Source organism: Spermophilus citellus (assembly GCF_964194105.1).
Source record: "Spermophilus citellus genome assembly, chromosome: 6".
NCBI classification, from domain to species: domain Eukaryota; kingdom Metazoa; phylum Chordata; class Mammalia; order Rodentia; family Sciuridae; genus Spermophilus; species Spermophilus citellus.
This window is the reverse complement of record NC_138187.1, coordinates 115,951,836-115,973,057: the sequence shown is the minus strand read 5'-3', so window position 1 is coordinate 115,973,057 and position 21,222 is coordinate 115,951,836. Positions and strand designations below refer to the sequence as shown.

Here is a 21,222-nt window from a genome sequence, read left to right as displayed (position 1 = left end):
GGTCAAAGAGTAAATCTAAGGCCAAGGCCTCTAAGAAAAATAGCTGAATTGGTCTGCATGGGAAAGGAAGAGTAACTTCCTTGTAACTTGTTTTGTAATGGGGTAAGGGGCAGGGAACAAATGCATGGGAAGACAGAACTCACATGGGAGGCAGAGAACTGCATGGGGGGCAGCCAGTGGGCAGTGCCCAAACTAGGTAAAGAACTCCTATTATTCAACAATAGCAAAAACCCAATTATAAAAATGGGAAAACAACTTGAACAGATTTTTCTCCAAAGAAGATACCCAAATTGCCAGGCACGGTGGTGCATATCTATAATCCCAGTGGCTTGTGAGGCTGAGGCAGGAGGATCGTAAATTCAAAGCCAGCTTCAGCAAAAGCAAGGCGCTAAGCAACTCAGTGAGACCCTGTCTCTAAATAAAATATAAAATAGGGCTGGAGATGTGGCTCAGTGGTCTGAGTTCAATCCCTGGTACCTCCCCCCCCCCCGCCACCGCCAAGAAAAGAAGATATCCAAATTATCAATAAGCACATGAAAAGCTCAGCATTTCTAATCATTAAGGAAATGAAAATGATTCTTCTTTGCACACTTTGGGATGGCTATTATCAAAAACAAACAAACAAACCAAACTCAAAACGATGCAAACAGGCATTGGCAAAGATGACAAGAAATTGGAAACATTTGTACATTGCTGGTAAGAATGTAAAATGGTGTAGTTCCTGTTATAAGAAACAGTATGGCAGTTTCTCAAAAAAAATCAAACCTTAGAATTTTACAAAACCCTTTATGAGACATGAGACTGTGCAGGTTTCATTAAGCACTTGTTGAAAAAAGAAATTGGATAAACGAAATAAAAATATAATGAATATTTTGTAGGATAAAGTACGGCTAGTTTAAAACCTGTGTGGTGTGGCAGAACAGCAAGAAATCTGAAGTCAGTCTGTGTTTAAGTTCTTCTTGCTGTTATGTGATGTGGGCCAAATTGCTTTCTAGGATTTGGTCTCCTCTTCATTAAAGTGGGATTAATAATAATAATGCCCCTCTCACAAAGTTTTAGCCAACACCACATCAAAGCCACTTCTCCTTTCCCACTGCAGAGGACAACAGCTGCTTGCTGGACATAACATGAGGGGGTTTGTTTAGGGCCCTAGGTGGGGCAGGGGAGGGCTGCTACCACGGCAGGCGCAGGACATGTGGTAGAATATAGAGCTTTGTATTGCCCAGAAATGTGCCTGGTAACTTTATGCAAAGAGTTTCCACTTACGAGTTCTGCTTTTTCTGTTTTTCATTTCTGAGGCTTTAAATCTTAAGAGTGGGGAGAATGAGGAAAGAACAAAGAGTGATAGAGTTTGATAAGTCATCTGAGAAGATGAAGAACAAAGAGAATTAACATCAGCCATAAAGGATTATTGAAGATATGCACTGTATCCCTGGTTCTCTTTTTATAGGAACTTTGGAAATAGGACTAAAGAAAGTAATAGACAGGGAAGAATTGGGGCTGTTGTGTTACATAAATCCTGACACTAAATAGTAATTCCAGAGAATGGATTCTCTTTCCAAACTGGACGTCTCCATCCAGCATCCCCTATCAAATAAGAGGAATGATGCGTCCACTGAGGCAGATAACCTGCAGAGATGCTTGTTCTCTCTTCTCTGCAGCTTGTACTTTCCCCTCCTCTGCAGCTTGCACTTATTTCCTTAGTAATCTCTCCTATAAAATGGTGTTAGGAAATTCTAAGCAATAGCCCAAAAGCACTATCTGATTTTGATCTCTGATCTTTGGTGAACAAGGAAAACGAATTTCATTGATCTCTGATCTTCATTATTTCCTTTCTTCTGTTGGCCTTTGATTTAATTTGTTCTTTCTAATTTTTTTTATTTAAAATTTTTATTTTTTAATTCTGGGGTGATTCTGAGTGTTATGTATTTTCCAAAATTCCTTTTTGTAGGGAATGATTTACCACTGAACACTGAACTACATTCCTAGCCATTTATTGATTTATTATTTGCTCGTTTGTTTGTTTGTTACCAGGGATTGAACCCAGGGGTGCTTAACCTCTGAGCCACACCCACAGCCCTTTGTATATTTTTGTGTGTGTGACAGGGTCTCACTAGGTTTCCTAGGACCTTGCTAAATTTCTGAGGCTGGCTATAAAGTTGAGATCTTCCTGCCCCATTCTCTCCAGCCACTAGAATGATAGCTGTTTGTCACCACTCCTGGTTCCAGTCCTTTTTAAAAATTTGCAGGCAGGGTCTTCCTTAGTTCCTTAGTTCCAACCTCAACCCTGGGATTCTCTACCTCATCCTCGGAATTCACTGGAATTTCAGGGGTGTTCCACCACTCTGCACTTTATTTTTTAAGGTGAAATCCAAGGCAATGGCTTTGAAACACTTTTTTTTCCTAATAAAAATGATAAATGCTATAGATTCCCATCTAAATACTGCTTTATTGGCATCTGTCACAGTATGTAGTGTTGTATTTTCATTTTTATTCTGTTCACATTACTATTTTTCCTCTTGCTTTCTTCTTTGACTCTGGGGTTATTCTGAGTGTTACATAGTTTCCAAATAATTCGAGCTTTTCCATATCTATATAGATTATGTATGGAACATATATAATCTGCCAATCTCTGGCTTTAAATTGAAATATTTATACCATTACCTTGATGTGATTTATGATATAGTTTGGCTTAAAAACATGGTGATGTTTGTTTTCTATTTGTCCCCTTTATTCTTTCTATTTTCCTGTTTTTCTTCCCTTTTAGTATTAATAATTTTCTATGAACTTCATTGTATCCCCTTTTTGATTTGGTAGCCAATCTCTTATTGTTCTAAGTAGTTGTTTTATGGTATAGAACATGCAACTTATTTTTTAGGGGGTGTATTTTTATTATTTTTAAATGATCAAATATGTTCAAAATTGTATCTTAAATTATGCAGTAAAAAATATTTACTGTTTCCCAATGTTTTCCATTCCTTTGTGTAGATACATAATTCCATCTGATATTGTTCAAAATATATTCACTGGGTATACATCTTCAGCCAATTTATTTTGTATTTTTAGATAGAGTCTCCCTAAGTTTCCCTGGCTGTCCTTGAACTTTCAATCTTCCTGTCTCAGCCTTCTGAGTAGCTGGGATTACAGGTGTGTGCTACTGTATCTGGTCCAAAGGACATTCTTTAGCATTTCTTCACTGCCATTCTTCTGATAATAAATCCTCTCATTTTTATATGTCTAAAAATATCTTTATTTTACTTTGTTTTTAAAACATTTTTTTCTGAGTACAAAATTAAGTTTAATAAGTATTTTCTTCTTTCAATGTTCAAATCCATCTTCTTGCTGGTGGTGTGTCTGATATCATTCTTATCTTTGTACCTCTGTACATCACATGCCTTCTTTTTCCTTAATGCTTTTAAGACTTTTCTCTTTATTACTTATCTTGAGCAATTTCATTATGATGTGCTTTGGTGCATATTTTTCCATGTTTCTTGTGCCTGGTTTTCATTGGACTATTTGGATCTGTGGGCTTATAATTTCTTCTTAGGTTTGGAAAGTTTTCAACTGTTAATTATTTTTTAAAATATAATTTCTTCCCCCTACATCTTTCTTTTCTGTCTTTCAGGGTCTCCGATACATTAGGCCATTTGAGTTGTACCATTGATTACTGATGCATTTTTAGTTATTTTTAAAGTATTTATAACTCTGTGTTTTATGTTAGTTTTTATAGATACTTTCAAGTTCCCGAATCCTTTTTTTTTTTCCAATGTCTTGTCTGTTTTTAATTCTTTCTAGTGTATTTTTGGTCTTAGATATTTTGATTTTTATCTCTAAAAGTTTTATTTGGATCTTCATTACATCTTTTCTTTGGGGGTGGTGCTAATTCTTGAACTTTTAAAAATGCAGTTAAAATAATAATTTTAATGTCCTTTCTACTCATTTTATCAACTATTCAATTTCTGGGTGTGCATTTCAATTAACTAATTTTCCTCCTCATTATGGGTCATATTTTTCTGTTTTCTGGAATGTCTAGCAATTTTTTTATTGGATATGCTCAATTTATTGGATGTTTTGGATGTGTTCATAGATCATGGAAGGCACTGGACATTTTTGTACCCTTATAATTAAATATTCTTGAGCTCTGCTTGGTGATATAGATAAGCTATGTGGAAACAATTTTCCCCTTTGGATTTTTCTTTTAGGCTTTGTTAGTTGGAAAAAAGAGGAGATTTTAGTTTAGGGTTAATTTTGCCCTTCTCCTGAGGCAAAATCTTTCTGAGTTTTTTCCTATGGCCCAGAAGTTATAAGATTTTCTACTCTGGCTGGAGGGAGCATGAACTGTTCTCACTTGTGCATTACCCTCAGGATTATTTCCTCTAATCTTTTAGCAGCCCCTATACAATCCAGGGACTTGGTGTCACATTGTTGCTAAGTGATACTCAGTTGAAGATTCCTCTCTGCTGCTCTCTCCTCTCTGGCACTGTGCCTGTGAACTCTGGTTGCCTTCCCTGGACTTATAGGTTCATCTCCTCAACTCAGCATGACTACTGGACTCTGCTCTGCTTTCACTTCTTTGGGCCCTAGTTTGAAAATTCCATCCATGCAGTAAGCTGGAGTAATCGTGCAGTTTACCTCTTCTATTTAGGGATCACTGCCCTTTGTTGCCTGGTGTCCAGTCCCTGAATGCTATTATGCAATATATTTTGCCATGACATACATGTATTCAGTCATTTAGCTTGAATAAGGTGAAAGCATAAATCCAATCAGACACAGAAATCCATTGCAAAATAAATTTGAGTGACTATTTGGTAAGTGTTGGTCACCCAGAATATGTATTTAAGATAAATATGCTCTAAAATGTATGCTTTATTTTTGCTTTCTTCTCTTATTCTCCTAGTTTCCGTCTGGTTTACTCATTGCTTTCCTCTAGCTTGTCCCAGAAATCTTGTAACATCAATCTTGCCCCATTTGACCTGGAAAAAGATCTCTTTGGAATATCCGAATTCCCCATAAATTTAGGAATTGTTGGTGCTCTCTAAAATCTATTAATGCAATCAACTAATGAACTAATCAGAGATCTATGTGCTTAACAGACATGCACACAACTATTTTGTGTTCTCTATACTATACTGACTAGTAGGCGGATCGGCTGAGAAAAATGTTTAAAAGCCTGGAAGCTGAGATGACCCAGCCATAATAGGATCGAAGTCTACTCTTCTTTGGAATATTTCTTTTGAAAACCTTTGTTACGGTCTAAGATTTCTTTTTTCAATAGAGTAATGTACTGCTGGGTGGCTGGATTTAAAAAAAAAAAAGGTATTTACAAGGCTACTGGAAAGATACGGGGTAAAAGGGATGCTGCAATTTCACAGCACCCCTCCATCAAGCACACTTGTGAAAGCCATTATGGGGTCTGTCACACTGTTGGAGGAAAAGGCAGTGTTGGAGAGATGATGAAGATGCTGTCTGAACTGAGGGGCTCCAATGAGCCAAGAACATCTGTCACCAATATTTCTACTTCTGTGGCATCTGCAGCTTTCCTGCCCCTTGTGTATACCTCCTGCAGACCTCATTTCACTTTTTTTTTCCTCATCCTCTTAAAATACAGACATTCTTTAGTAGGATTAGGACAGGTTGAAGTTTGCGGTGGTATGATTTAATTTCTAAAAGAGCTCACGTGCTAACCAAGACCATTAAATCACATAATTTCTCATAGAACTTCCAAAGCCCCACCTCATCTCCTCCTTTCTCCTTCCCCAAACTCTCCTCCCTCACCATTTCGATATCACCACCTTATAAATCTGTGAACTTCTTCTCCTTGAACCTCAGTGGTATTTCATCAAACTGCCTGGACAGTGACAGGATTTAAGATAGGGAACTCCCATTTAGGCAAAACCAAGGGCTATGGGAAATGCTGGTTCTGGGAGCTACCCATGCCAACCTGGACCTCTACTACACATACCCTGCAGTGCCCAGGCTAATGGAGCAGCTCTGTGTTAGCCTCTATTTGTTCTTAGACTTGTATTACTGGCTGAGGCCATCCTGATAAGCAGATTCCATTACTCCTGGAAAAGACATGGGAGTCCATCAGTCAGAAAGTACAAGTGATAGGTTAGAAGTGTAGAAGAGTAGGTTCTAGAATCAGATTACATTCTAGCTTTACCCCTTTCTAGTTGTGTGACAGTGATGTCAATAGGGAATGTTTCTTTCCCCTCCCAATATTTCCTTCTATGGTGGAGGGAATTTGTGATAGGTTACAAAAATAAACATAGATTCTTTCCCTCCCTGGAGCACACCCCTTAAAATATGCGCTTTGGTGCTCTTCTACTCTGTTTTGGCCTTGGCTATATGTTTGCTTTAGACAATGAGATATTGGCAAATGGGATTCAAATCAAAGCTTGAAAAGTACTTTTCCATGGAGCCAGTTGTCTCTTGTAGCTCTTGGGAGCCATTTGACTGTCATTGACTAGGGCTGCCATCACTACAAATTTCCCTCAAGTCAGTACAAGGACAGCAATATCTTTAGGTACTATTTGTACAGAAAGGTCAAAGTATACTTGTAACAGTTAATCCAAGTCATCAACTTGATTAGATTAATAATTTCCTAAGATTAAAAGACTTTTGGAATGTGTTGATGTTTTCAGTAATTGTTAGCATGGGAGACACCAAACTGAGTGGTGATACCTGCTCTGAATGTGCAATAGGCTAGTGGCCTGGATGAAGCAAAATGGGAAGAAGGAAGAAGCCTATGTAAACATAAGCTTCATTCTCCTTGGGCAGGTACTTTGATTGTTGTTCAATCACCCAAGGACATCAGATTCCAGCTTCTTCATTCTTTGAAAGTGGATGCTGAATAGCAATTCTCCAGGGCTGAATTAGGGATGCAGAAAAATGGCCAGACAGATAAAATGCACATACATACCGGAGGGAAAATTAGAATTTTTGTGCTGTGAATCAATACTCACAGAAGACCAATGATCCCTGCTACCCCCAGGACAATGAACACAGGGCTTAGAACACCACATCAATCTTTATTCTGCCCTTTCTTGTGGGGAAGAATTTCTCAATATATTAAGATGCCCAGTTCTCAGAGGCACAAGGCTTGGAAGTTTACAGCTTCCTCATCAAAGATTGTTAATACTACAGTTGAGATTGGAACTAAGCACACTGGGGTGCTGAGATATATGAAAACTGTCAGATTTTAAAAATTTTTTTTGGGTAGAAGGAACTAATGAATAAATCACTTTTAATAAAGAGAGTCATTAGATACTTGTAGGTATCTATTATTAGATAAAAGTAGAGACCTTATTATATATTGTCAATTACTATAAATCAACATTTTACATTTTGCATATACACAGATGCATATTTTCTTTTGAAGCACTATAAGTAAGGGTTCCGTTATCTCCTAGGATACATATTACTTGACTTTCTATGAAAGAGGACTTGTTATAGTGACAAATGTCTCTGCTAACAAATGTCACAAGGAAATTATTAACTTGACATTCTTTTTTCTCCATTAGAAAAGGAAATATCTATTTTGCATTTTAATGCTATACCTGAGATCACATAGGTATTTTGGTGGAACAGCCAGCCCCAGAACCAATGTAATTGTACTTAGCAATGACTCTGCTATGCTCTCCCCATCTCCAAAGCAGGAGCAGAGTTCTGGCATGCATCCACACACTGCATGTCAACAATCACCTTTGTTTTATTTTACTTTGTCATCAGTGGTTAATATTTCCTGACACATCAGAAAAGGATTACATCTTGATGTACAGACTTCCTTCTCCCATTGATAGCCTTTGCTATTTGTCATAAACTGCAGATAGTTAAATAAGCATGTCTTTTAATCATGACTGGCCTGGGAACAGTTGAGACTAGTCATCCTAAGAGAACCCCACCAACTCTTTCCTAAGTCAGATTCCTTTCAGTAGGACTTTATTGTGTGGAGCTTTGTTGTATTTCCTGCTTTGGTTCAATAATGGGGCTTTAGTGACCCTTGCTTGTTTTGAAGAAGGATGACAGATTTCCTGAAGCTCTTTCTACAAGCAGACAGCTGTAGAAACATCATCCTCATGAACTAAACAAGTTCTGCTACCCAAGGATGCTCCTAAATATTCACGTTCTTCCAACCCCTGGAGAGTTTCTGCCGATATGATCTTGGGGATCGAGGCACATTTCTCATCCAAAGTTCTTTCCTTGCCATTCATCATGGTCATTACCTTTTCCTAACCCTTGTGGTCAGGTTACTGTTGTATCTTGTTCACTTGAGTATTTATTATGTGGGATCAGACAACCAATTTGGAGTGTACAGATTTGACTACATTGGGAGGGACCTTTGAGGACACATACTATAATAAGATAGATCTTAAAGGAGGTACCATATCACTTAACTGGATACAAGCTAAAATTATAGATGACATTTGAAATTAATTTTTTAATGTTAATTTTCTTTTGAAACAGCCACTATGGGTGTTTAGAAAACACAAATTCCACTTTAAATACTTTTACAAGGACAACAACATATCTCCAGTTAGTTATTTTAATTTCTAGAATAAACTAGGGCTTGTCCAAATAAACCATATTTTCTTTCTTTTGCATTGCAAAAATAAAATATGGATACAGAAAACCACACCAAGAAAATGCAGAGCTTTTTGAGTTATTATAAATAGAAATCTTTGTTACCAACACCCAGGCCAAGAAATCAAATTTGCCACAATCGTAGAAATCGCCCATTATGGTTTGGATCTGGAATGTTCCCCAAAGGCTCCTGTGTTAAAGGTTTGGGTCTCAATGCAACAACGTTCAGAGGCAACGACTTAGGGTAGTGATTGGATCAGGAAAGCTCTGATTTTATTGTTGAATTAATCCATTCAGGGATTTGTATTTGATGGCATTGTTGGGAAGTGGTGGAAACTACATGGTGGGGCCTAGTTTGAGGAAGTAGCCGTGCAGAAGGGCCCTGGAAGGGTATATCTTGTCACCCCTTCCCTCCATAATGGCTGCCATGAGCTGAGATGCTTTCCTGGGTCACACCCTTCTGCCATGATGTTTCTGCCTTGGCGTCAGCCAAACATGGTCTGAAACCTTCAAAACCATGGAGGAGTTTTTCTCAGGCACTTGTCAGAGGGATGAAATGCTAACTCACCATCCAATCACAGCCCTCTCTGTCCTGATTTTAACCAATAACTTATACTTTCTTCATTACATTTTTTGACTTTTCTTCTTGCTTTTATTCCCCTAGTGAATATCCCTAGGAGCCTCAATTTAGTCTGGCACACTTAAAGAAAATCGATATGTCTTTTAAGGTTCTAAAGAGACCTTTTTTTTTTCTTCCTTTGTAATTTTTCTGTAGAAGTATGAGGACCATTTGACCTGAATATTTCCCCACAGTCTGGATTTTGCTGAATGTCAACACAAGATTCAGTTCAGTACATTCCTCTGTTCTTGGTATTTGCTACAAATGGAATCAGATAAGACAAATTCTGATCAAACTTAATTACTATCCATTTTTTTCCCCAGACTATATGTCATGGTGTGTTTTTATAGTGGGAGGCAATTGTGTTGGAATTCCTCTCTTTTGTGATGTTCGAAGCTATTGATGCTTCATGATGGGATCCCGTAATAATTTGGGGGTTTTATAAGGTATAATTTTATTTCTATTATTTTAGGTGGGAAGCTTTTATAAAAGAACCTTCCCTTTATCTACAATTTTAGTCATCTAACTAATCTTCATTCTACCTTCAGAAGTTTCTCCTTTGCATATTAATCTACCTGAAAGGGAAACCTGGGTGGCTATTTTTTTTATTATTAGTTGCGCATGATAATACAATGATCTTGACCTATCATCCATTTGAATCAAATGGGGTATAATTTTTCTGAGTGTACAAGTTGCAGAATTACATCAACTGCTCTAGCCTGCTGGTACTTACCACATCCCTTTTACTGAAACACTATTGCATTAGGTGGTCCCTCTCTCAGTGCTATTCTGCAATTGGCCCATGCCTCTTTTTACTGCTCTGACTGTTTTGGTCTCAGGTATCAGACTACTGAAATACCACTGTGACAGTTGTGGCTACTGGTGGTTTTTCCTCATCCCTTTGTAGTTTGAGACTTGTGGAGATAAACTGCTATGTACTTTTATTTTAAAATACCATTCCTGTGTTTTCTGTTCTGCTGTCTGGGTCTTTTGTCTTTTCTCATGATGGGGTTTAGAAAGTTTGTAAAGCAATGCAGTGGACATTTCACACTCCTTCCAGAGCCATGTGCTAACTGGCTTATTGGAGGCTGAGGTTAGGTAACATGCCACAGTGTGTGGAGCAGATAAAAGTGCAGGAAGAGGTCTAGGGTTAGGGGTTTCTCAAAGTACCAGGACTTCTTCTTTTACCAAAAAGGACACCAATCTCTTTTGAAGAGTCTCATTTCCTAGTTCAAACTTGTTTTCTTGCAAACCATGTTAAATCTTTCCAATCATGAATATATCCCTTGTTTTATTGTTGGTCTCACCTGGATTCAACTCTAGCTGTGCCATAGATTAATTCTTCAAACTTGGAAACATTGGTTTAATTATCTGAGGCTTGTGCACATACAATCAAGAAAAGAAAACTTATATACCTTATCAATCCCGTTTTTCCAGGGTTATTCTCATATTTTCTTTCCTCCCACCCTCACTCCCTACCAATACCTACCTTAAATACAAATCAAATTTGTTTTGTAATGTTTTATTTGGTTTTGTAGTGCTGGGGCTTGAACCCAGGGTCTTATGTGTGCTAGATGAGGTTTGTACCTTCATACCATATCCCCAGGCCCTATAAATTTCAACTGATATTATCCTCAAAATATCTATAGAACCTGCTCATTTTTCTCCATCCTTATCACCATTGCCACATCCACTAATGAAAAGTAACATCTTTGATTGCCTGGACCAGGCAAACACCCTCCTGCATCACCTCTCAGCATGCCCTCTGACCCCTTTCATACACACTCTTTGAACTCATCCAGAAAAATTTAAAAACATAATAGTGTCAACCTTTTGTTTCAGTAACATTGACCATGTCAACTACTTTATCAAAACTCTTCCTGGTCATTTCATTGCATATGGGATTTAGGTGAAACTGGTTTTGAACTGAAAGTTCTAGCTTCTGTGCATCTCTCAAACTCTCTCCAATTGCCATCTCTAGTTCAGTCACATTGACCTATTCTCATCACAGGGATTTTGCACATGCAATGTCCCTTTCTTAAAGTGCTTTTCTCTCTCTTCTTTACCCAGTTAACTTTAGATAATACTTTAGATCTCACTTTGAGCTCCTCAGTGAACTCTTTCCTGACCTCCAGAGTAGAACAGATCACACACAACACCAAACATCTTTACTTCTCTACCTGTAACATTTAATTATGATAGTGTATAATCACTATCTCTTTATACCTCTAGTCCTTAAACTTCAAACTTCTCAAGGGCAGAGATAAGGTTGTTTTTGCTCACTATTGTATTCCTAGCACAATGTCTGGCACATAGCACTTAAAAACTTTTTATTAAATAAACGAATGTTTTTAAGATTATTGTAAACATATGATTCATATTGTGCAGTCTTTTTAAAACATATTTTTATAACTTCATTTATTTACTTTTTATGTGGTGCTGAGGATCAAACCCATGGTCTCACCTGTGCTAGGCAAGCACTGTACTACTGAGCTACAGCCCCAGCCCAAGTGCACCGTCTTAAGCCATTTAACTTTACATATCAATTAACTTCTTTTGTATACAAAAATAAGTTATTTTAAAGTAATCATTCATTAGATACCAACTTACTGGAAGTGGTGAGGTTGGAGGCTTCCATTCAACCACATGAGCAGGTTGTAATGAAATCAAGTCCTAATTATACTCACCCACACCCACACACACTCATACATACAAAAATACAATCATTTCTGTCAGTGTGGCACAAAGTTCCATAACCCTCACTGCTTCTTGCTTATCTGAGAAAACTACTTGAAATTCATAACTAGGCAAATACAATAATATTCTCGTTGGGATTAATCCATGTACATCATGTTGGGGGAATTTTTTTGAAGCTATAACAATTGGGCTATTCAGAATTTCCGAGTTCTCTGCACTACCCAAACTCAGAATGATTATCTTTAAGCAAAACCATCAAGTACTAAGAGTTTTATGTTCCTAACTTACTCTAACTGCTAAGATGAAAAAAAATGTAATAAACAATAAAGCAGTTCCTGTGTATGTGTGATTACTTTGGAATAAAGCAAGTGAATAGAAAGGAACTTCCCTCGTTTAAAAAAAATTCTGAGTCATTGTTCCTTAGCTGTATAATAGTAGCTCAAAACAATGCAGATAATTATGATTTATTATGAACATTCTCCAAGCACCTGAATGCTGAGGTTCCTTGAGCCTACAATGAATGAGTCATTATAACTTGTTTGTGCAATTCAGAGAGGAAAACAACAAGCTCATAACTCCCTCTCACACTAATGATAAGGTGACACATACTTAATCAAAATAAAGGTCACTGAAATAATTCAGAGGTTGATTGTCAATGGAATTATTGATGAGTGTCCTTTGTAATTACTAAAAAAAACAAATTTTAGGAAAAGGATATAATAATCATGCAGATTAGATTAGTGGTTAAAAAACTGGGAGTAATTTGTTCTCTTATTGGACATTTGATGATGTCTGGGGACATTTTTTATTCTCACCACTGGGTGGATTGTTACTGGTATCTAATAAGTAGAGGCCAGGAATCTGATGGCTTAGCATTTTGCATTGCAAGTACACCCCAAGCCCACTCCAGCATGGATTCATCAGGTACAAAGTGTCAGTAGTGATGCACCTGAGATCATAAATAAGGAGCCATTAAAGCTGAAAATGACCTGTGGCTCATTGGAACCATCTTGGATTTCAAGATGCAAATGACTATGGATGGAAACTAAGCTAAGACTAGGTTCTTCCTTCTCCACCATACTCTCTTAAAATTTTTTTTAGTTGTAGATAAACACAGTACATTTAATTAATTAATTTTTATGTGGTGATGCGGATCGAACCCAGTGCCTCCCATGTGCCAGTCAAGAGCTCTATCACTAAGCCACAACCCCAGCCCTCCACTATACTCTTATTATTGAATATATAATCTAGTATTGTCTCCTTGGTGACATAATACATAGATAAAGACGAATTTTACAGTGATAATAGTCTTTCAAGAAAACAGATTGAAAATGTAGCTTGACTTTTTTTGAGGTAGGTAGGTATTATTTTTATACTTTGCCTTTAAAAGTCTTAACTAATATTTTTATAATTCTCTCCTTTCCATCCTCCTCTTTCCTTACCCCCTGTTAGTGCTTCCCCCCCCAATTAGTATATGACCTTCCATATTTTTCTGTGTTCACATAGCTAGAGAAGTGAACAGTATGCATTATTGTTACTCACACATATTTTTTGTTGGTGGTGTTTAGCAAATCTCGTTTTATACATAATCTTCTACAACATACAGTTCTCATTCAAAAATATTTCATGAGAAATATTTCCAAAACAAATGGTATACACCCTCTTTCTTCTTTTAGGAGTATTTATCTACCATGCTTGATTCAATCATTCACCTATTAATGGACATTTATTTCTCTGTTATTTTTTTTACATGGTAAAACACACTAATGTTCCTTGGCAAATATCATTATGCCCTGTTGTTTTTATTTTAACGGGACGGATTCTCAGAAGTGGGACTGCGTAGTTGAGAATTCGGTAAATTCCTGATAAATGCAGAAGCAAGAGAATCTTTTTAGTTAAAATTAGAAAGCCCAAAATGTATAGAAGAGAAGTCATATGCTTTAAATTTAAATTAAAATTTTAACTATAAATTGTGGGTGGGAAAGTATTCCTGTCAAAAACTGTCTACTTTTGTAAAATGTTTATCAGGTAATACAGATAATGTTCAAAAAGAATAGAATCCAAGTAGCTTCTTTTATTTTTATTTTTTTTTAATTTAAAATATGAAATGTTATGAATACAAAATAAATGTGGGGTCCGAAAACCACAGTATGAGATAGTCAACAGCATGGCTTATATAACATCCCACCTCACCCTTCACAGCCTCATGTTTAGGCAGTCACTGCCAAGTCGCTCTGAGATTATACGGTCATTATGGTCTAAGAGTCACATTTGAAGCAGCAACCTAAACCCATACCAAGATGGACTGTCCTCTTCAAGAATTCCAAATGTCTTTTGCAATAGCTTCTGCAAGGCAGGCCCAGCCCGAGAGGGTGGTGCTGTGCTGAGGGACGAGTCCTCCAAGAAGCTGAGTGAAGTTTGGAGATTAATACTGAAAACTGAGCTTTGTCTGGATAGAATCAAGAATCTGCTGCAGTTCCTCATCTTCAAATCGCGCCCCCAGGCTTGGAATCAGAGTCTTGGACTCCTCCGCAGTCTCGGGGCAAAGGTTGGCCAAACAAGCCAACTCAAACTTATGTAGCTTTTTCTGGCGCAGCAAGCTGCGGACACTTGTAATGGTCTCTTTGTTTTTGAAATGACTGAAACGGGAAGTGTACTTTAAAGTTTTCATGTAGACTTCTGAGAGTTCCTGCCCATCCTCTGCACTCTCACTTTGTTGCTTTCGATGCTCCAGAAGCATATGAACTTCTGAATTTAGAAGAGTCTCTGCTGTTTCAAACTCTTTGGGAAAGATAAGCTGTGAGGCATCCTCTTCCACCTCACCAGACCACGGATCCCTGCCCCCAGACGCCATAGCCACAGGGTGTACTACCACAAACTCCACCGGAAGCGGAAGTGTGGAGCAGCCGGCTGCCGCCCGAAGGGGTGGGACGGCTAAGTAGCTTCTTTTAAAAAATATTCTTAGTTGTTGATGGACTCAAGTCTTCCTTCTTTCCTTCCTTCCTTCCTTCCTTCCTTCCTTCCTTCCTTCCTTCCTTCCTTTCTTCCTTCACCACAATTCCAGCTCCCCAATAGCTTTTCTAAACTGTCAGAAAATTGCATTAAAGAAACATTAAAAATCATATGCAAATAGCTAGCAAAAAGATATTAGCCTACATTCCTTTTGATAATGTAAATTGTAAGGCATTTGGAAATCATCCTGGATTAATTTTTTCAAATTTGTGTGTGGTCACAGAAGCGCAGTTGTTCAAGCATTTGGGGAAAAGTATATCAGAAAAAAATTTCGTTAGTAGCTTATAATACTAGTAAATTACCAAAATGAGGGCCAGAGATGAGCTTCAACTACTATGTACACATTCACATAGTACTCCCCAGTGAACAAGCCTATCGTATCACTTGGGTCAGATATTTAGCAGTTCTCTCCCTTTTCCTAAATTGCTAGATATCCAGGCCAAAGCCTGTTCTTGGTTAAATCGTGGTGGGAAGAGTGTGTCAGACAGGTTCATCCTTAAGCAGTAATTCAAGTTGAATTCTAGACACACCAGGTTTCAATGCTGTCTGCATGGGTTTTAGTCAGCTTTTTCACCACTATGACTAAAAGACCCCACCAGCACAATTGTAGAAGAAAAATTTACCTGAGGGCTCACAGTTTCAGAGGTCTCAGTCCATAGAAGGCCAGTCCCGTTCCTCAGGGCTCCAGGTGAGGCAGGACGTCCTGGTGGAGGAGTGTGGCAAAAGGAAGCAGCTCACAATGACAAACAGAAAGCAGAGAGAGAATGACTCCACTCTCCAGATACAAAATATATATACCCCATAGCCACGCCCCCAATGAATCCGGTCTTCCAGTCACAGCCCACCAGTCTCCAGTTACCACCCAGTTAATCCCACCAGGGATTAATTCACGGATTAGATTAAGGCTATATAATTTAACCATTTCTCCTACGAACCTTCTTTTTTTTTTTTTTTTTTTTTACCATACGATTTATTTATTTTTTTTAGTCATACATGACAGCAGAATGTATTTTGACATATAATACATACATGGAATGTACATACATCAATCATATTGTCTATTCTATTCTGCTGCCCTTCTATCCTCCCTACTCCTCCCCTCCTCTCCCATCCTTTCTCTCTATCCAATCTAATGTGACACAATTTTTTTTTCTTTTTCTCATCACAACATCATATATGTATTCTCTATAACAATGAGGTTCTCCTTCCATCTTCCGTGCAACTCCCCTTCTCCCTCTTTTTCCCTCCCACCTCTCTTCCCTATTTAGTGGTAGTTGTCTTTTCATGCTCTTCCTCCCTATCCCATTTTGAGTCACGTCCTTATATCAGAGAAGACATTCAGCATTTGTTTTTTAGGGATTGGCTAACTTTACTTAGCATAATCTGCTCTAATGCCATCCATTTGCCTGCAAATGCCATGATCTTGTTATTTTTTAGTGCTGAGTAATATTCTATTGTGTATAAATGCCACATTTTTTTTATCCATTCATCTATTGAAGGGCATCTAGGTTGGTTCCACATTCTAGCTATTGTGAATTATGCTGCTATAAACATTGATGTGGCTGTGTCCCTGTAGTATGCTCTTTTTAGGTCTTTTGGGTATAGTCTGAGAAGGGGAATAGCTGGGTCAAATGGTGGTTCCATTCCCAGCTTTCCAAGGAATCTCCATATTGCTTTCCAAATTGGCTGCACCAATTTGCAGTCCCACCAGCAATATATGAGTGCACCTTTTTCCTCGCATCCTCGCCAGCACTTATTGTTGTTTGACTTCATAATGTTCCTAATGTTTGACTTCATAATGTTTGACTTCACTGATTAGATTAAGGCTATATAATTTAACCATTTCTCCTACAAACCTTCTTGCATTGCCTCACACATGAAGTTTAGGGGAAACCACATCTAAACCATAACAATATGACTCAGTTGTCCATCATTACACAGAAAAACCTGAGGCTATTAATATGTAAAGAGAAAACGTTTATTTTGGCTCATATTTTTGGAGATTCCAATCCATGATCAAGTAGTTCCATTGTTTTGGGCCTTTGGCAAAGTAACACATCATGGCAGGAATGCATGGTAGAGCAATCATCTTAACTCATCAACCAAAAAACCTGGAGAAAGAGGAAAGAGACCACAGTTCTTCTTTGAGATCACACCCCCAGTGAACTTAATGACTTCCCCTTAGGCCCAACCTCTTAAAGGTCCCACTATCCTGGTGACCAAGCTTGTAAAATATGAGCCTTTGGGGGACATTCCACATCCATTGCCTAGAAAGGGTAAAGCTGCCAAGAGTCTGAGAATTCTAATTTGTGTGTAAATCTGAAATCAGCATGCACTGACCTCTGAAGGGAAGAAACTAGAGAAATCAAGCTGAGGATACATCTGGAGCAATTCACAAGCTCAGGATGCTGCCCTCAGAGCAGGTGACCAGGGCTAGCATGGGCAGATTTTTATCTATTGAGGGATAGAGACTCCTCCTAGTGAGAAAAAAGTGAATTCACAGACTGCATGTGAGACCCATCTCTTTTGTTTCCTCACTGCATTTTCCCCCTAAGTTCACTAGCCAATGTGTTTAAAAATCATATCACAAGGACATGTCACCAATTTCAACTTTAAAGAGGACAGATGACAATAGAAACCATTTGTTGAAGCCATGGCAAAGTGAAGTTATTCTGAAAATGGTTTCAAAACCCGTATGTAGGACATAAGTTTTCATAAGTGTACATGTTGTCTTAGGAACAATAGGATGGACTAGTTTTTATTGGTGCTAGTGCAGAACATATGAGATATATGATCATTATGAATATGTGGGGAAATGTAATGACAAATTAAGTTTTATATCATACCTTAGTATGCTTTAGATGACTGTCCCTCAAAGGTCCATGTAAATTCTTGGCTAACAGGGTGTCACCATTGGGAGGTGATGAAACCTTTATGTGGTGGGTCTAGTGGGAGGTTCTTAAGTGTCAGGGGCATGCTCTTAAAGGGGATAGCAGGACTCCAGCCTCTTCCCTTTCCTCTTTTCTTACTGACTAATAAGGTCAGGGGTTTGTTTTTAATTGATTTCTGGAATTTATTTATAGTTCCTTAATACTGACACATTACTAGTTATGCATTTTAAGAACTCCACCATGTTTGTGATATGTTGCCTTGGTGACACAAAGCCACTGAGCCACTTAATATTGAATTGGACCAAAACACATCTTTTCCCTTAAGAGTTAATTATCTCAGGTATTTCATTATAGTCATGGAAAGCTAATACAGTGCTAATGGGGGAATATATAATTCTTAAGTCCTTTCTCATTTTGTACTTCCAGGTTCAGATGCCAACTTCAGCCCTCACTATCTAGTTTGTAGCACAAGGAATAGGGCAGGTCACAGAAAGCCTGGTCTCTGTTTTCTTCATTCATTATCCCAATTATGGCTGGCCGGCCAATACACCTGTCAAAATAATTCGAAAGGAAGCCAGTATTAGAGAAAGGTCCAAGTAAGGAAAATTAATAGTAAGACCCCAATATGCAAGACTGCCTCAGAAATCTCTAAGATTTATGATACTAATACCTATGATTTAACATAAAAGCAGCAAAAGGTGTGCTTCCTATATGTAAGAGTAGAACTTGACCTAGATCCCTATTTTGGGCACCTACAGTCAAGGCCACTAGGTAGTCTCCCCCTGGGAAGAGATGAGTTGCAATCTGCTCTGGGGTAATAGAGTTTTCTCTCTCCCTCCACATTCAGTTATCCAGGTTCTGTTACTTTGGGTTTTAGTCATATTTATAAGGAAGATGCTAAAGTAAAACTTTATGAGCTTTAGAGCCTCAGGAAAAAAAATTGGCTGAGAGTTTTGATGGCTTTAGACTCAAAATAGGTATGCTGACAGATTATATTCAGCCAAGAATAAACCTTCTCTTGTGCAGTTGAGTCATAGACACTTTGGTACAATCATCAATAATTAGAAACCCAGTAATAAGTTCTATATTCCACAAAGGTTGCTACATACCAGAGATGCTGTTCTATTAGCTAGTCCATGTTGGGGAGTGTATATAATCTTTGCAACAATGGCAGGCACGTTTGGATTTTTCCACGCATTTTTAAAGTACCAAATGTGCCTGCTACAGATGAAACTCAGTTGTACTATGTCTTAGTATAGGGTGGTGGCAGGCTTTGATCCTTTTCTACCACAAAATGCTGGTTTAAAATGGAATTGATGTATAACAAGGCAGACTGTTCAAATGCATGGTGGTGATTAAAATGTTGTTAAAAATTCGCAGTTTTAGTAGAAAGAAATATTACTATTGTGCCGCACAAGAGAAAAACTATTAACTCTAAACCAAACACAGAAAATCAGGCTTTAGAAACTTCATTTACTTTTAAACTTACTTCCTCTAATGGTGATTCACTCCTGTCAAGAGACTCTTGTTAAAAGAAGAGATGATTAATATATTCATGTCACAGTCATTTGAAGGGTAGGTACTATGAAAGCCATGGAGCCTATAGATATTTTGAGGATTCCCTGGGAAATTAAAAGTCTAGGATTGAACCTCCATTTCTAGCACTGTGGGGAGTGAGATATCATTTAAAAATACAAATTAAAAAAATTGAAGAATATATTGTACTTTAAAATTTTTAAATGTGTGTATGAGTCTAGTTCATTAGGTTGAAAACATGAATGATTATTTATGAAATATAGTCCATAACAATATATAAAATGAGAAGAATATAACAGCTTAATATTTTTCAAAGTTTCTTATACTATTCTGCAGTAAGGAAGATATTAATTAATTATTGATAAGTTGTATATGCATGATAAATTTCAAAGGTAATCAGTAGAAATAGCAGAATGTATACTCAAAAAAATAGGGATAAAGAAAACTGAGAATTCCAGATTAGTTTTTTTAAAAGGAGAAAAAGAAGACTTAGAAACTGCAGAAAAAGAAAGTTTAAGGTAGAAATGCGTCTGCAAATACCATTATTAGAAAAAATGTAAACTAAGTTTTTCCATTCAAAGACAAAGATTGTGAAAGTAATGGATGTTTTTAATCCTGATACCTGCTCTTTACAATAGATACGCCAGAAACAGGCACAGAAAGTATTAAATAATGAAAAAAATAGGCGAGCACCAATCAGAAGAAACTATATGTAATGTTATTACTGTGAAAATGCAAAAATTTGATAAAAATAGTTATTAAAGATGAAAAAGGTTACCACATAGAGTTAACCTTGAGGATTCTTTTTTTTCCCCAGAGATGCAAAGCCAATTTAATGGAGAAAGGGTAATCTTTTCAACAAAAAGTACAAAAAAAAAAAAGCATCTTGATACATACCTCACCTTATCCAAAAATTAACTTTAAATAGATTACAGATCTAAGTGTAAATGTAAAATTCTAAAACGGATGAAAGATACAGAGATGAAAGTATGTTTGATCTTAGGCTCGAAGTTTTTAGGTATAATGCCTAAAGTATTGTGATTGGAAAATATATAAATAAAAGTGACAAGTACACAAAGAGAAAATTTTACCATCTCAGTAGTACAAGAGTTTTACATCTATTTCTGATTACATAAATGTGTATGTGTGTATGTGTATAAAACAGATGAAAAAATCTATTAAATTTATTCCCTAAAAATATATTTAGTAAATCTCAACTGGAAAACAAAAATTATTTTCAAGTACTTTATTGTTTACAAAACCTAATATCTACTAGGATATAAAAGAAATCATAAGAAATTTTAAAAAATATGCATAGTGCAGATTTTCTTCTGTAATTACAATGCCATTAAATAAAAATTAATACCTAATGAAAGCTTTTAAACAATTTTTTTAATTTTTGAATATCCATAAACTCAAAATAATTTAAGCAATACAACAAATAACATTCGATCATAGCCCAATGTATAAAATAAATATCCATGTGTTTCTACAAATATAAATTATTTTGTGACTAAATGGGGGAGAAGAGACAAATCTACCATGCAGAGAAATTCCAAATAATTTATGTAGATACCCTCAGTCCTCCCGCCAAAGAGAAGGAGCATAACTCACCACCCTGGAAGTGTGAACTGTGCATAATAGCAACTTCCCCCCCCCCCCAAGGAAAAAGGTGAAAGAGGTGGGGTTGGGGAACAGGATAAATTTACAGTGGAAAGGACTGACAAATACAATTTAAAAGAGAGATCAAGGTTAACATCATGGATGGTATGTCATGTCGCTAACACATGCCTTTAATATATACAATGTGATGAAAACGGTACTTTATATCCTCTCGGGTAAATCCACAATGGCTATTTAAGTATGAAAAAAACTATCAAATCC

At 37.1% G+C, this 21,222-nt stretch overlaps 1 protein-coding gene across 1 annotated transcript; it reads right to left on the bottom strand.

Annotated features, from left to right (window-relative positions):
• Positions 1 to 14,324: 14,324 nt before the first annotated feature.
• Positions 14,325 to 14,753, bottom strand: LOC308652115 (DNA-directed RNA polymerase II subunit RPB4-like; the record flags this gene model as incomplete). The annotated part of the gene is made up of 1 exon (XM_081299816.1): positions 14,325 to 14,753. One exon carries the CDS (start codon positions 14,751 to 14,753, stop codon positions 14,325 to 14,327), a length of 429 nt encoding a protein of 142 aa, XP_081155942.1.
• Between the last annotated feature and the right edge of the window lie 6,469 nt (positions 14,754 to 21,222).